General features: G+C 41.1%; 3 protein-coding genes across 4 annotated transcripts; 2 read left to right on the forward strand and 1 right to left on the reverse strand.

Moving 5' to 3' along the window:
• The first annotated feature begins 181 nt into the window (after positions 1-181).
• On the forward strand, positions 182-3686 carry LOC134319233 (C-signal-like). The gene is made up of 6 exons (XM_063000292.1): positions 182-380; positions 970-1021; positions 1649-1836; positions 2257-2427; positions 2508-2618; positions 2903-3686. Exons 1-6 carry the CDS (start codon positions 234-236, stop codon positions 3014-3016), a joined length of 783 nt encoding a protein of 260 aa, XP_062856362.1. The 5' UTR covers positions 182-233; the 3' UTR covers positions 3017-3686.
• Positions 3687-4622: 936 nt separating this feature from the next.
• On the forward strand, positions 4623-8477 carry LOC134319235 (C-signal-like). Its single transcript, XM_063000294.1, has 6 exons — positions 4623-5596; positions 6266-6317; positions 6924-7111; positions 7212-7364; positions 7535-7645; positions 7963-8477. The coding sequence occupies exons 1-6, from the start codon at positions 5450-5452 to the stop codon at positions 8074-8076; spliced, it is 765 nt and encodes a 254-aa protein (XP_062856364.1). The 5' UTR covers positions 4623-5449; the 3' UTR covers positions 8077-8477.
• A 1328-nt stretch (positions 8478-9805) lies between these two features.
• Positions 9806-14372, reverse strand: gal (galanin/GMAP prepropeptide). Of its 2 annotated transcripts, XM_063000297.1 has the most exons (7): positions 14283-14372; positions 14092-14172; positions 12916-12970; positions 11869-11940; positions 11135-11221; positions 10096-10167; positions 9806-10005 (listed from the first exon to the last, which is right to left on the reverse strand). In XM_063000297.1, the coding sequence occupies exons 2-7, from the start codon at positions 14170-14172 to the stop codon at positions 9944-9946; spliced, it is 429 nt and encodes a 142-aa protein (XP_062856367.1). In that variant the 5' UTR covers positions 14283-14372; the 3' UTR covers positions 9806-9943. The 2 variants fall into 2 exon arrangements, with proteins under 2 accessions (XP_062856367.1, XP_062856368.1); XM_063000298.1 differs by lacking the exon at positions 11869-11940 and having other exon boundaries at positions 14283-14366.

The following is a 14372-nucleotide window of genomic DNA, read 5'->3' on the forward strand; positions in this document are numbered from 1 at the left end:
CATTTCAGTAATGGAGGAAATAGATTCAATGACCTGCTTAATCACATAACTGCCCCGCCCTGTCTATTGATTTTAGGGTTTGGGTTAACTTTAAAATACAAATCTGGCAACCCTGAAAGGTTCCTTTTTACTTTGAGTGTAGAGAACTTTATCAAGAGTTTGTTCCTCTGGTGTTCAGTGTGCAGTGTAACAGAGCGGATCTTTAGTTCTGGGTTTGAATATTATCATTAATAATGAGTATTAATTTCAGTCAGTGTAATTCAGTGTTAATCACTGGAGGGAACAGAGGACTGGGACTCCAAATCATCAAACATCTAGTGAGCATCACTGACAGACCCAAAAAAATCATCTCAACCGCCCGAAACCCTGCAGCAGCTCAGGTAACCTCACACAGGACAACACTACACTATACTATACTATACTATACTATACTACACTATACTATACTATACTACACTATACTACACTACTAAACTACACTATACTACACTGCACTATAATATACTATACTACACTATACTAAACTACACTATACTACACTATACTATACTACACTATACTACACTGCACTATAATATACTATACTACACTATACTAAACTACACTATACTACACTACACTAAACTACACTATACTACACTGCACTATAATATACTATACTACACTATACTAAACTACACTATACTACACTATACTATACTACACTATAATACACTATACTGCACTATACTATATTACACTATACTACACTATACTATACTACACATATAAAACTACACTATACTACACTTATAAAAAATACTATATTACACTACACTTATATACACTACACTATACTATACTACAATTATATACACTACACTTTTTACTACGAATAATAACACTATGCTACACTACACTGAACTACACAACACTACTATAGATTATACTGAATCACGCTACATTAATCTAACAATCTGTTGTTTGTAGGAGCTGCAGAAACTCGCTCAGTCTCATTCTGAGGTTTATATTTTACCTTTAGGTGAGTTTTTAATATTTCGTTCTGACTTTTAACATTCAGTTAGTCCAGTAAGTTCCAATAAAATCATTTAAAGCTTTTGCAAGTTTAGTTATAATTTTTAGTTTTAAATAGTTTCAAGATTTTTATTTGTCACATGTGCATTTATAGTAATGAGGAACGCTGGATTAGGCGCAGAGAGTGCTTTTGAATTACCGTTTACATCTTATTTTTAAGATACTTTATGCAGAGAACCTTCTCTAGCAAACAAACACTGCTGAAACCAGAACCAGAAACCTCAAGGCTGTGGCTTGTACCAGTGCTTAACATTAACCTCAACATTAACCTTGTTACAAGGTGGAACAGTGGTATTTGGGTGCATGCACAGAAAACTGGGCGAGGCTGATAAGATTTTACCAGTCATGCTCAATAGTCGAGTGTAGGAAGAGTAAAATTGTATATTTTTGTTTGGTTCTACATTTGTAGATGTAATGCTTCGTTCTGTGTTATTAATTCTTTTCGAGTTTCCACCGGTCCTCCAAGATGTTCCGTAGCAGAAATCTAAATCTAGAAGGACGTGTTGATGTGAAGCACAGTGATGGATTACCACCCAGAACTGTTGGAATCTCTGATCACTGCTTGTTTTTACAGACGTCGTTAACGAGGCGGGAATCGAAGCTGCTGTAAAGGAAGTGGCGTCCATCGTGGGTCCGGCGGGGCTGACCTGTCTCATCAACAATGCAGGAATGGCCATTCATGATGACATAAACACTGTGACGCGTGACAACATGCTAACCACGTTCCAGTGTAACGCGGTCGCTCCGCTCTTCATCACTAAGGTAGAGTTGGTACTTCATTAAGAAGAGAATATGAACAAACCCCAACTGTCAGAAAAGTTGGGACATGTGCTGGGACATTCTCTTGAGTGTTGAGATTTACAGTATAATGCAGCGCAAGCTAAACTATGTAACGGGTCTGGTTCCACCGGGAAATGCTCTGCGTGGGGCAGGAATACCCTGGACGCAGCACTAATCCATCCCTCAGATTCGGCCATCCGCCACCTCAACAGAGCCTCTGTAATAAAATAGTTTGTTTTATTAAACTGAAGCTCTTTGGGTTGTAATAAATGATTCTTTTGTCCTGAAACATGTGGAGTTGTGGATTAAATGAGCTCTACAGACCTGCTCACTGATGTCTGACCTAAATGTGAGCGGTGGGAGTGATGGACTGTGTTTGATGGTGTTTGATGTGTGTTTCAGGCGTTCTTGCCGCTGTTGCGAGCGGCTGCAGCATCAGTCGGTGGTGGCAGCAAGATGGGGGTGCACCGATCCGCCGTCATCAACATGTCCTCAATCGCTGGCTCCATCCAGGAGAACAGCGGAAAAGGAGAGTTTACCAAATTTAAAGTCTGCTCTTACCGAGTGTCCAAGGTAAAAAAAACTAAATCATGATCTGAAATCCTTTGCTCAGAATTCACACTCCAGAACGTTCTTGTTCCTTCTGGTTCCAGGCGGCTCTGAACATGGCGACGAGGTGTTTAGCAATCGAGCTGAAGTCGGACGGGATTCTGTGTGTGACCCTTCATCCCGGCTGGGTGCGCACCGATATGGGAGGAGAGGAGGTGTGTAAGCACAAACGTACACCATCGATCTGCCAGCAGGGGGCGTAATTGCAGCAGTTATAAGGAATCCCTGTTCGGGCATCGTCCCTCCCCTTACAGACACAGCCAATAGTGTGTCCGTGTAAGCACCCAGCCAGCACAGATCCGCATTTTAACAAAATGTCATGAAATGATTTGATGAGTACACACGGCTCCTTCAGATAACATTTTTTAAAACTGCACTTTGAATCACAACACTGTTAGAAATCACAGCATTTTATTTCTGTCTCTTTAACCCTCGACAGGCACACTTGAGTCCGGAGGAGAGCATCTCGTCCCTGCTGGCCGTCATCTCCAAAATGAGTGAGAAGGATCACGGGGAATTTTTGGATTATAAAGGGAATCGGGTCGCCTGGTGAATTTGAAGTTCGGCTGTCTGATGAACGTCATCGAGTTATGTTACGATTATTCATTTATCCTGGAGATTCGGGGATATCTGTGTGGTGGGTTTAATAGCTTAGATAGTCTAATCATGGTTTAAAATCAGTCTAAATGAACGTATACATGTTAATCATTACACCGTCGTTATTTAGCTTTTGATACCACTAAAGAAAAGCAAGATTTGGCACAGAAGTCATATCATTGTTTACAGTGTGGGAGTTTTACTCAGCAGCTTAATCTCCAGCGGCACCAGCGCATTCACACAGCATAAAAGACCTATTAATGTTTACAGTGTGGGAAGAGTTTTACTTTTTCAAGTTCATTCAAAAGACAACTGTGTTAAGGTGCAGCTATTTACTACTGACATGGACATGGTGAGATGTAAAGATGTGTCTCTCTAAACAAAGATCAGAATCGTCAAGACTGAAATGTTTATCATGTTACAAGATTATTATTATTATTATTATTATTATTATTGGTGCTGGTTATTTTAATGATTTTTGCCTAACAAATTAGAAAATATTATTCTAATCTGATCATCTTTCTGTAAACTCATCATTTTATTCTGTAACAATAGAACTGTTTATGTGTTCGTGTAACAGAAATAAAAGCAGCAGCGTTTTAATAAAGATATGAAATAAGAATTTACTGCTGTACGGAACACTGTTAACACTACAGAGATTCGGTTACAGCTCATTAAAATTGAATTACTGATTTTGCGTTTATAAACATACATTAAATGAGTTCAATTAACACAAAAGTTACTGTAAATACAGAAGTTTAACATTTAATGGTTAAAACTGCATATCAGGTAAATCAGTCTTACATAACACTCCATTCCTCAGACCTAAACCACGTGACTTTTCTCTAACGCCACTGTAGAGTTGCCAGGTCTGTATTTTATCCCCTTCATCAAGATGTTATAGCTGCTATTTAGTGCCAAAACTTCTCAAATAAACAGAATGTATTCTGCAGTACTATACACTACAACACGGTACTCAAATGTAAGGTGCAATTGATGCAAGTGCACATGTGTATTAGAAAACAGCTCTGCATTAATTCTTAAGTCACACATGTATTTGCAACAGTTGTATTTTTTAAATGTTATGCTATTTACAGAATAAGTTTTGGCACTAAATCAGCTTCATACCAATTCACCTTTGTTTTTTTTGTTTTTTTGAAAAAAACTCCCCACAGTTAGTGATTAAAGGTTAGGGTTAGGGGACAGGCCCATGTAGCTGTGCAGCACCTACACAATCCGCAGCACCACCATGTTTATACAATGAAGCTGTTTAGATTGTTTAATGTGATTAAGGTTTAGCTCAAATATCTAATAATTTTCTATAGTAAACACAAAGGTGTGAACGACATATAGATGCTCCATGCATGACAGGTGGGACACTGGTGCAACCTGCTGTTCCTGATCTACAAAATAAAAAACCCTCCTTATATCCCCCAACAGGTTACATGCGGGATTTGTATTAAAAGGGAATATAATAATGTTATCACATTCTATTATTTGTACTGTCATCGTGTTTGCTCCAATTAGTATCAAAAATGTAATCTTACCCGCTCAGGTGGCGCAGCGGTAAAAAGAAACGCGCTGCAACCAGGGCTGGATTCTGAGAGCGTGGTATCGAATCCAGCCTTGCTTTACCGGTTCGAAGCTGAGTGGCTATATGAGCAACGATTGGCCGGTTGCTCATGTGGGGGGGCGGGACAAAGAACCGGATGTGGGTCTCTCTCTGTCAGAATGCGATCGCGTTCTCTGCCGGCTGATTTGAGGCGCTTACACAGAGATGGGAGAGGGTGCCCTTAGGGTGTGTCTCTCCGCATGCAATGCTAGGTGGCGCCAAACTCGTCAATGTGTGGGTGGCAAAGATGCATCTGGCTGCTGCTCGTGTTTCGGAGGGGATACGGGTTAGCTTCAATCACCTCCGTCAGGGCAGGGTTCGGCATAGACAGAGAGGAAGCACGATGCTAATTGAACAATTGGATGCGCTAAAAAAGAGGAGAAAAAGGGGTAAAAATTAAAAAAAATAAAAAAATGTAATCTTGAGTTATATTTTCATTTTATATTTTGCTTTGCGCTCCAGTAATAATATCCAGACTCATTCTGCTCAAATCCATCATTTCAGAAATGGCAGAAATGGATTCAGTAACCAGTTTAGTCACGTTACTGGTCCTGATTCGTCCTGACTATTGATTTTAGGGTTTGGGTTAACTTTAAAATACAAATCTGGCAACCCCGAACGTTTCCACTTTACAGTGACAGTGGACAGTAGAAAACTTTATAAATAGTTCATTTATTATTAACTGTGTAGTTGTCAGCAGAGTTTCAGAGTTCAGATCTCAGTGTGCAGTGTTACAGAGCGGATCTTTAGTTCTGGGTTTAAATATTATCATTAATAATGAGTGTTAATTTCAGTCAGTGTAATTCAGTGTTAATCACTGGAGGGAACAGAGGACTGGGACTCCAAATCATCAAACATCTAGTGAGCATCACTGACAGACCCAAAAAAATCATCTCAACCGCCCGAAACCCTGCAGCAGCTCAGGTAACCTCACACAGGACAACACTACACTACACTATACTATACTATACAACACTATACTATACTACACTATACTATACTATACTACACTTATATACACTATACTACACTTATATACACTACACTATACTATACTACACCATACTATACTATAGTACACTTATATACACTATACTATACTACACTATACTATACTACACTTATATACACTACACTATACTATACTACACCATACTATACTATAGTACACTTATATACACTATACTATACTACACTATACTATACTACACTTATATACACTACACTATACTATACTACACCATACTATACTATAGTACACTTATATACACTATACTATACTACACTATACTATACTACACTTATATACACTACACTATACTATACTACACCATACTATACTATAGTACACTTATATACACTATACTATACTACACTATACTATACTACACTTATATACACTACACTATACTACACTTATATACACTACACCTAAATACACTATACTGCATTACACTTAAATAGATTACACTACACATGAATACACTTTTCACTGTGAATAATAACACTATGCTACACTACACTGAACTACACAACACTACTATAGATTATACTGAATCACGCTACATTAATCTAACAATCTGTTGTTTGTAGGAGCTGCAGAAACTCGCTCAGTCTCATTCTGAGGTTTATATTTTACCTTTAGGTGAGTTTTTAATATTTTGTTCTGACTTTTAACATTCAGTTAGTCCAGTAAGTTCCAATAAAATCATTTAAAGTTTTTACAAGTTTAGTTATAAGTTTCAGTTTTAAATAGTTTCAAGATTTTTATTTGTCACATGTGCATTTATAGTAATGAGGAACGCTGGATTAGGCGCAGTGAGTGCTTTTGAAGTACCGTTTACATCTTATTTTTAAGATACTTTATGCAGAGAACCTTCTCTAGCAAACAAACACTGCTGAAACCAGAACCAGAAACCTCAAGGCTGTGGCTTGTACCAGTGCTTAACATTAACCTCAACATTAACCTTGTTACAAGGTGGAACAGTGGTATTTGGGTGCATACACAGAAAACTGGGCGAGGCTGATAAGATTTTACCAGTCATGCTCAATAGTCGAGTGTAGGAAGAGTAAAATTGTATATTTTTGTTTGGTTCTACATTTGTAGATGTAATGCTTCGTTCTGTGTTATTAATTCTTTTCGAGTTTCCACCGGTCCTCCAAGATGTTCCGTAGCAGAAATCTAAATCTAGAAGGACGTGTTGATGTGAAGCACAATGTTGGAATCTCTGATCACTGCTTGTTTTTACAGACGTCGTTAACGAGGCGGGCATCAAAGCTGCTGTAAAGGAAGTGGCGTCCATCGTGGGTCCGGCGGGGCTGACCTGTCTCATTAACAACGCAGGAATGGCCATTCATGATGATGTACACACTGTGACGCGTGACAACATGCTAACCACGTTCCAGTGTAACGCGGTCGCTCCGCTCTTCATCACTAAGGTAGAGTTGGTACTTCATTAATGACGGGAGAATATGAACAAACCCCGGGAGTGATGGATGGTGTTTGATGGTGTTTGATGGTGTTTGATGTGTGTTTCAGGCGTTCTTGCCGCTGTTGCAAGCGGCTGCAGCATCAGTCGGTGGTGGCAGTGTGATGGGGGTGCACCGATCCGCCGTCATCAACATGTCCTCCACCCTCGGCTCCATCCAGCAGAGCCGGGGAGAGACATTCTGCTCTTACCGAGTGTCCAAGGTAAAAAAAAAAAAGAACCAAAATCATGATCTGATTTCCTTTGCTCGGAATTCACACTCAGGTTCCAGCACGTGTGATGATCATTCATGATGCTCCAGATTCACATTCCTCAGACGAGTACGCTCGTGTCCGCACACGTTCCTCAGAGTTCTTGTTCCTTCTGGTTCCAGACGGCTCTGAATATGGCGACGAGGTGTTTAGCGATCGAGCTGCAGTCGGACGGGATCCTGTGTGTGGCCGTTCATCCCGGCTGGGTGAGCACCGATATGGGAGGAGAGCAGGTGTGTAAGCACAAACGTACACCATCGATCTGCCAGCAGGGGGCGTAATTGCAGCAGTTATGAGGAATCCCTGTTCAGGCATCGTCCCGCCCCTTACAGACACAGACAATCATGAATTCTAATGAAATAATTTGATGAGTACACACGGCTCCTTCAGATAGACTTATTCAGATTGACTTATTCAAGACTTTTTGATGATGAACATCCCCTGATTTTGTCATTGATCTGAAGAACCAGTGAATTCTAACATTTTTTACGTGATTTCAACACTGTTAAAAATCACGGCCTTTTATTTCTGTCTCTTTAACCCTCGACAGGCACCCTTGAGTCCGGAGGAGAGCATCTCGTCCCTGCTGGCTGTCATCTCCAAAATAAGTGAGAAGAACCAGGGGGAATTTTTGGATTATAAAGGGGATCGGGTCGCCTGGTGAATTTTAAGGTCGGCGGGCTGATGAAGGAATCGATTATTCATTTATCCTGGAAATTTGAGGATATTTATGTGGTGGGTTTAATAGCTTAGATATTGAATTATATAACAGACACAGAAAAGCCTGATTGTGTCTGATTGGCTGGCAGGTTTGACGGGTGCAATCGTTTTCTTTTTTATAAGAGGGCAGCTGTAACATAGATCCAGTCACAAGTCTAATCATGGCTTTAAATTAGATTCTGAATAATTTTGCTTTTTTAACATCTGGAGAAGCCTAAAGGCTGATATGCTGGTCGACTGGACTCCTTGTTGCTGCTGCAGATGCGACCGCTGCTGGCAGACCGGTGTAACTGCACTAGTGGTGTAGAATTGTATAACTGTCCAATAAACAGTTGTGAAACCTGACTGAGCTTGTCTGGCCTTTTACTTCAAAAACAGATTTTATTAAAACAGACTGACCCTCTGTGTGATCTTTTCAGCTAGAATAACAGCCGCTCTACTGAGAAGCTTCACACAAGACTTGTGTGAATTTGTGACTATGTGTGTGGGAATTTGTGCCCCTTCGGCCAGTCAAGAAAGCCACAACTCATGTTCCGGTTCATCCCAGAGCTGTTGAGTGGGACTGAGGTCAGGGCTCTGTTCAGGAGCTTTTCTTCACGTCTTTGTAGAGCTTTCTTTGTGCACAGGGGCCCAGTCATGCTGGAATATGAAAGGACCTTCCCTAAACTGTTGCTGCAAAGTCAAATGCATATTTTCATGGCTGAAACACATGAATTCAGTCATTAGAAGGGGCGTCCCGATTTTTTTGACATGTAATTTATTGTCACCCTGATTGTTTCAAGCCTTGTATGAAGGTAAGTCGCTGAGTGGATGGTGTGTGTGTGTGTGTGTGTGCATCAGTTCCAGAAGTATTGGCACCCCTGCTAAATATAGGAGAGATATCTGATTATTAATTCAAATCATTTTCATCTACTGCAGTATCCTGGTCAGGGTCGCAGCGGGTCCACATTAGGCAGGAACACCCTGGACATAGTGCCAATCCATCGTTGAGCTGCTGCCGTACCCACCGCTCAGACATCGCCAATCATGTCTGTGTCTAGCCTAATAGACTGCTTTGTTAAGAATTCACCTGAACAGAAAACAGACCATTTGCCGTCTTTGGTCACTGAGTTTGGCATGTTCTTCCAGTGTTTGTATGGGTTTCTTCTACTTCCTATTATCAGTTATCATGCAGAAGATGGATTGCCTGCTGTAAATTGCAATCTGATTAAGTAAGTAAGGTAACCACTAGGCAGTGTAGCCTAGTAGTTAAGGTACTGGAGTAGTAATCAAAAGGTCGCTGGTTCAAGCCCCTCTACTGCCAGATTGTCACTGTTGGGCCCTTGAGCAAGGCCCTTAATACTCAGTTGCTTAGACAAAATACTGTCACAGTACAGTAAGTCGCTTTGGATAAAAGAGTCTGCTAAATACTGTAAATGTGAATGAGGTGGGTAAATAAGTCAGACCCAAGCTCGGATAAATAGGGACGGTTGTGTTAGGAAGGCATTTAGAGCCAGATGAGGTACGTGAACCAGAATAATCGAGCTGTAGCAACACATAAAAGAGGAGCGGCTGAAAAGAAGAGAAAAATAAAATATAAAAACTTATTTCTTCAAAAAATATAAAATTAGAAATGAATTTACAGCTCATGAATATAAATGGATTCTGTGAGACGATGGGACGCAGAGCCGAAAGCCATTTACAACTTTTATTTATCCACACATCAGTTCACATCAGCCACCAGAATGAGACTGAAGCGGACGACAGTAACGGAGACGGAGTTCAGACGGTCACGCCAGGGGTCAGAACGGAGCCTCGCTGTGCTGAGAGCTTCAGGGTTGGTTCATTTCCTCTGAGGTCAGAGAGAACGGCAGGTTGTCCAGGGCGCCCATATCTGCAAAACAGGGGTCACGTCTCGGTCCGATTAAAATGTAAATGTTCTGGATCTGCGTGTTTAAATCCACGCGGGTGCGTTAACGCTCACCTCTCAGTTTGAGATACGACAGGAAGCCGACGATGTTGTGGACGATGTCTTCGTCTGATATTCTTAAAGATCCTTACAAACACAAACACAAGAAACTCAATAATATCTGTGGTAGGAGCTTCATGTCTGATCTCTCATCTTTGGCTTAAAGATAAAAAACAACCTTTTATTTGATGTTTCGACAAGAATTGATGTTTTATAATACAGAACATGGTCAAAAGTATTGGGGCGCCCTTTCTAATTACTGAATTTATGTGTTTCATCTACAAGTCATCATACAATCAGTGATATAAAGGAAAGCACATGTTTTCAGCATATATACCTGTCAGCAGTGTAGCCTAGTGGTTAAGGTACTGGTCCAGTATTCAGAAGGTTGCCGGTTCAAGCCCCACCACTACCAGGTTGCCACTGTTGGGCCCTTGAGCAAGGCCCTTAACCCTCAATTGCTTAGACTGTATACTGTCACAACTGTAAGTCGCTTTGGATAAAAGCGTCTGCTAAATGCCGAAAATGTAAATATAAATATATACTTTGCAGCAACAGCCTTAGCCTAGTGGTTAAGGTACTGGACTGGTAAGCAGAAGGTTGCTGGTTCAAACCCCACCACTGCCAGGTTGCCACTGTTGGGCCCTTACACAAGGCCCTTAACTCTCAATTGCTCAGATTGTAAGTCACTTTGGAATGAAAAAGCATCTGCTAAATGCCGAAAAATACCTGACCTCAGCCCCACTCAACAGCTCTGGGATGAACCGGAACATCAACTGAGACTTTCATGACTGAATGGGCGCAAATTCCCATACACATACTTAAGTCTTGTGAGAAGCCTTCTAAGCAGAGAGGTCTAATACTCACATAGAGTATTAACACTGTGATCTAGCGTCCAAATACTTTCAGCCGTATAGTTTATAATCACTCAACCCTAGTGTTTACATCTCCTTATCATCAGCAAAATCTCACAACTTAGATATAGCCAAACCCCCAAAACACCAGGTAAAAAGAGACATGCACCCGTGAGGTTAATCATCACCGTGATCGTTACCCGATTTGAGCTCGTCCTCCACGGCCGCGTCCCTCTTCCCGGCCAGGCCGTGCTTATCGCTGAACATCCTGTGGCTGTCGATGGCATCTGATCACAAACACAAGCACACGTGATATTACACGCATCATCGACACGCCTCACACGCTGCAGTCCTGACCCACACAGCAGAACCCCGTCAGTCTCAAATGAGGTGCATTATCCTGAAATGATGCACCCGTTTTTTAGGCATCCTGCAGGGCTTCGGTCATTGGGAATTGCTTTCACGGCTCGTTTCTGCACAGCTTCAGAGCACAGTCACGTTACAGAGGTGAGGAGAGGGAGGAAGTATGAGAAGAAGAAGAAGAAATGACCAGGATCTCACAGCGAAGCCAGCACAGTCGGACAGACGGGCAGAGAGGAAGCAGGATGTATATTTATTGCTAACTCTATGTTATAGACCACCAAATTAGATTGCCCCTCGCTCCCCAAGACATAGCCAATCATTACTGTATGATACTGATAAAGAACCCTGTACATCCCAGCGTAAGTGGGCTAGCATAATTCAGTGCAATTATGTCCAGTTATTTATTCACTTTGCACTGGTTAAAATAAATGTTTTAATTCTACAGCTGTTAAATCGTTTACATTCTGCGCTGACCACACACACACACACACACACACACACACAGCGGTTTGCATAAAATCACAGAGCAATTTCCCGTGCTGACGTCAGCGACCTGCAGGAGCTAGCTTACATTCACCAAGCAGCTCTTCTCTCCCCCTTGCACTGGGAGCTTCCTTTATCTGTATTAGATGATCAATACGACCTGAAACACATGGATGAAGCAACTTTACCCAGCTTACACACTGCTGCACAATGTGTGTGTGTGTGTGTGTGTGTGTGTGTGTGTTTAACCTGAATGCAGGACAGAATTAAGACACACACACACACAAACACACACACACACAAACACACTTATACCAATACCAGCCAACGACAACACAACATGGAAAAGTGGACAGTACTGTTAAATAAAAGGGTTTTGAATGTTTTTGGTTGAGCTCGTAGCCGCTGATGCGCCGGTGCTTTCACATCATTATCACGTGAAAATCTTCTTCCCCTTAAAGCTTCTTTCAGCCTCCAAACAGGTGGAGATCAGACGGAGTAAAGCCGGACTATAAGCGTCTCTCAGACACGAGCGATTCCTCCTCCTCCCACCCTCACCGTGATGAAGAGATAATCAGTGTTATTCACTTCACCTGTCAGTGGTCATAATGTTATGCCTACTCGGTGTAGTTTGACCATAATATATGGTCAAAAGTATTGGGATGCCCCTTCTAATGACTTAATTCATGTGTTTCTGTCACAATCACTAGCAGGTGTAATAAATCAATTTTTAAAGGGAAATATGCTTCCAACTTTGCAGCAACAGTTAGGGAAGGCCCTTTCCTGTTTTAGCATGAGCGAGCTCTATAAAATATCTAAAGTAGCTCCAGTGTCCTGCACAGAGCCCTGACGTTTTCTTTTTTAATCTATCTGGCTTTAATCATTGAATTCGATATTCTATTATCGGTGTTTCATACAGACAGCAGATTTATCATTCCTCAGTACTCAGCCTGTCCTAAAGGAGAATAAAATCCAAGTACTACCCTCATGACCCCTCAGGGACCGTCCTGCGACCCCCTAGGTTATGAGGCACTGTTTTAATTAAACGTATCTGATGCAGCAGACTGAGGTGGAGCCCCACTGATCAAAACCACACAGATTCGAGGTGAACTTGTGTGTTTGTGTTTAAACTCACGGGGACCGAGCAGATATCCGGCGCTGTTCAGGGTCCAGCCGCGCTTCTCTTTAGCCTGCAGGATAAAATACAGGAATACAAATCATTTACCGTGTTTTTAAATATCCTCTGTTTATTTATGATGAGTTAAATACAGACCACATGTGAAAAACACTGGGAGCAAATTAGCTGCCACTTCATCTTCTATATTCTATCAATTCTTCATTATTACTCTCCTGCGTCATGTTCGGATTCATTGCCAAATCTCCAGAAAACCCACAATACAATGCAGCACAGTGGCACAACTGGTAGAGGTGCCACACCGCTCGATGGTACTGATGACCTGGGTTTGACGCTTGTTTCCTGTCACTGATGACAGGGTTTGGCATGTTGTCCCAGTGTCTTTCTGGGTCTGTCTGGGTACTCCGTTTTCCTCCCACCACCTTTAACATACAGAAGGTGGATTGGCTCCTCTAGCCAGCCTGTATAGTGAGGAGTGAGTGAATGTGTTTTTAGGGAAGTTGTAACCTAGCGGTTAAAGTACTGGACTAGTAATCAGAAGGTTGCTGGTTCAAGCCCCACCACTGCCAGTTTGCCATTGTTGGGCCCCTGAGCAAGGCCCTTAACTCTCAATTGCTTAGACAATTTACTGTCACAGTGCTGTAAGTCACTTTGGATAAAAAGGATGAGCTAAATGCTGAAAATTTAAATGTTTTTCTTTTTATTGCTCCTAATGTGTTCAGATGGTGCAGGACCCACCATGATCCTGACCAAAATGAGAAAGTGTACTATAATCTGTGATTATTATCAGTGACAGCGACTTAAATAATTTAACTGGTGGTGTAGAAAGTTCAGTCTCTATGATCGACTACTGCTGGGGAGGTAAATTCACTGTCAGATGTAATTCAAAAACCATTAAAAAAAAATTTATAATAAAAATAATAACTGGAACATATGTGAGCTCATTTCAGTGAGCTTTAGATAACCAGAGGAGAAGCCACACCATAGAGTTAATGACAATATAGACCTTTATACACCGTGTACGTATATCTTTGACCCAGCAGATCTTCATTAATAAAATAATAAAATCCCAAAATTGGGATAAAATATAAAATGCACATTCCTTTCAAGTCTAATTAAACCTTAAAATTCTGTTAAAATAGAAGAAATATAAATAGATATAAAACTGATACACACCGCAATGACCATTCCCAGCGTCTCTGTCAAAAGTGCCCCAAAAACCAGAGAGAAACAGACACCGCCGATCCACTTCTGCATCTGAGAAAAATAAAATAATAATAATAATTATTATTATTATTATAATTACTAACATGCACTCAGGTGCAGCTTTAAAATATAAAATGACAGAACCAGAAAAGCGTTCTCACCCTGAGTGTGTTCAGTTAGACCTGGTTTGATGAAATGTGAAGCAGGTTGGAGCTGCAGGTTTGTGGTTCTCAGGTTTTTGCTGGTTTTTA

Source organism: Trichomycterus rosablanca, chromosome 8 (assembly GCF_030014385.1).
Source record: "Trichomycterus rosablanca isolate fTriRos1 chromosome 8, fTriRos1.hap1, whole genome shotgun sequence".
NCBI classification, from domain to species: domain Eukaryota; kingdom Metazoa; phylum Chordata; class Actinopteri; order Siluriformes; family Trichomycteridae; genus Trichomycterus; species Trichomycterus rosablanca.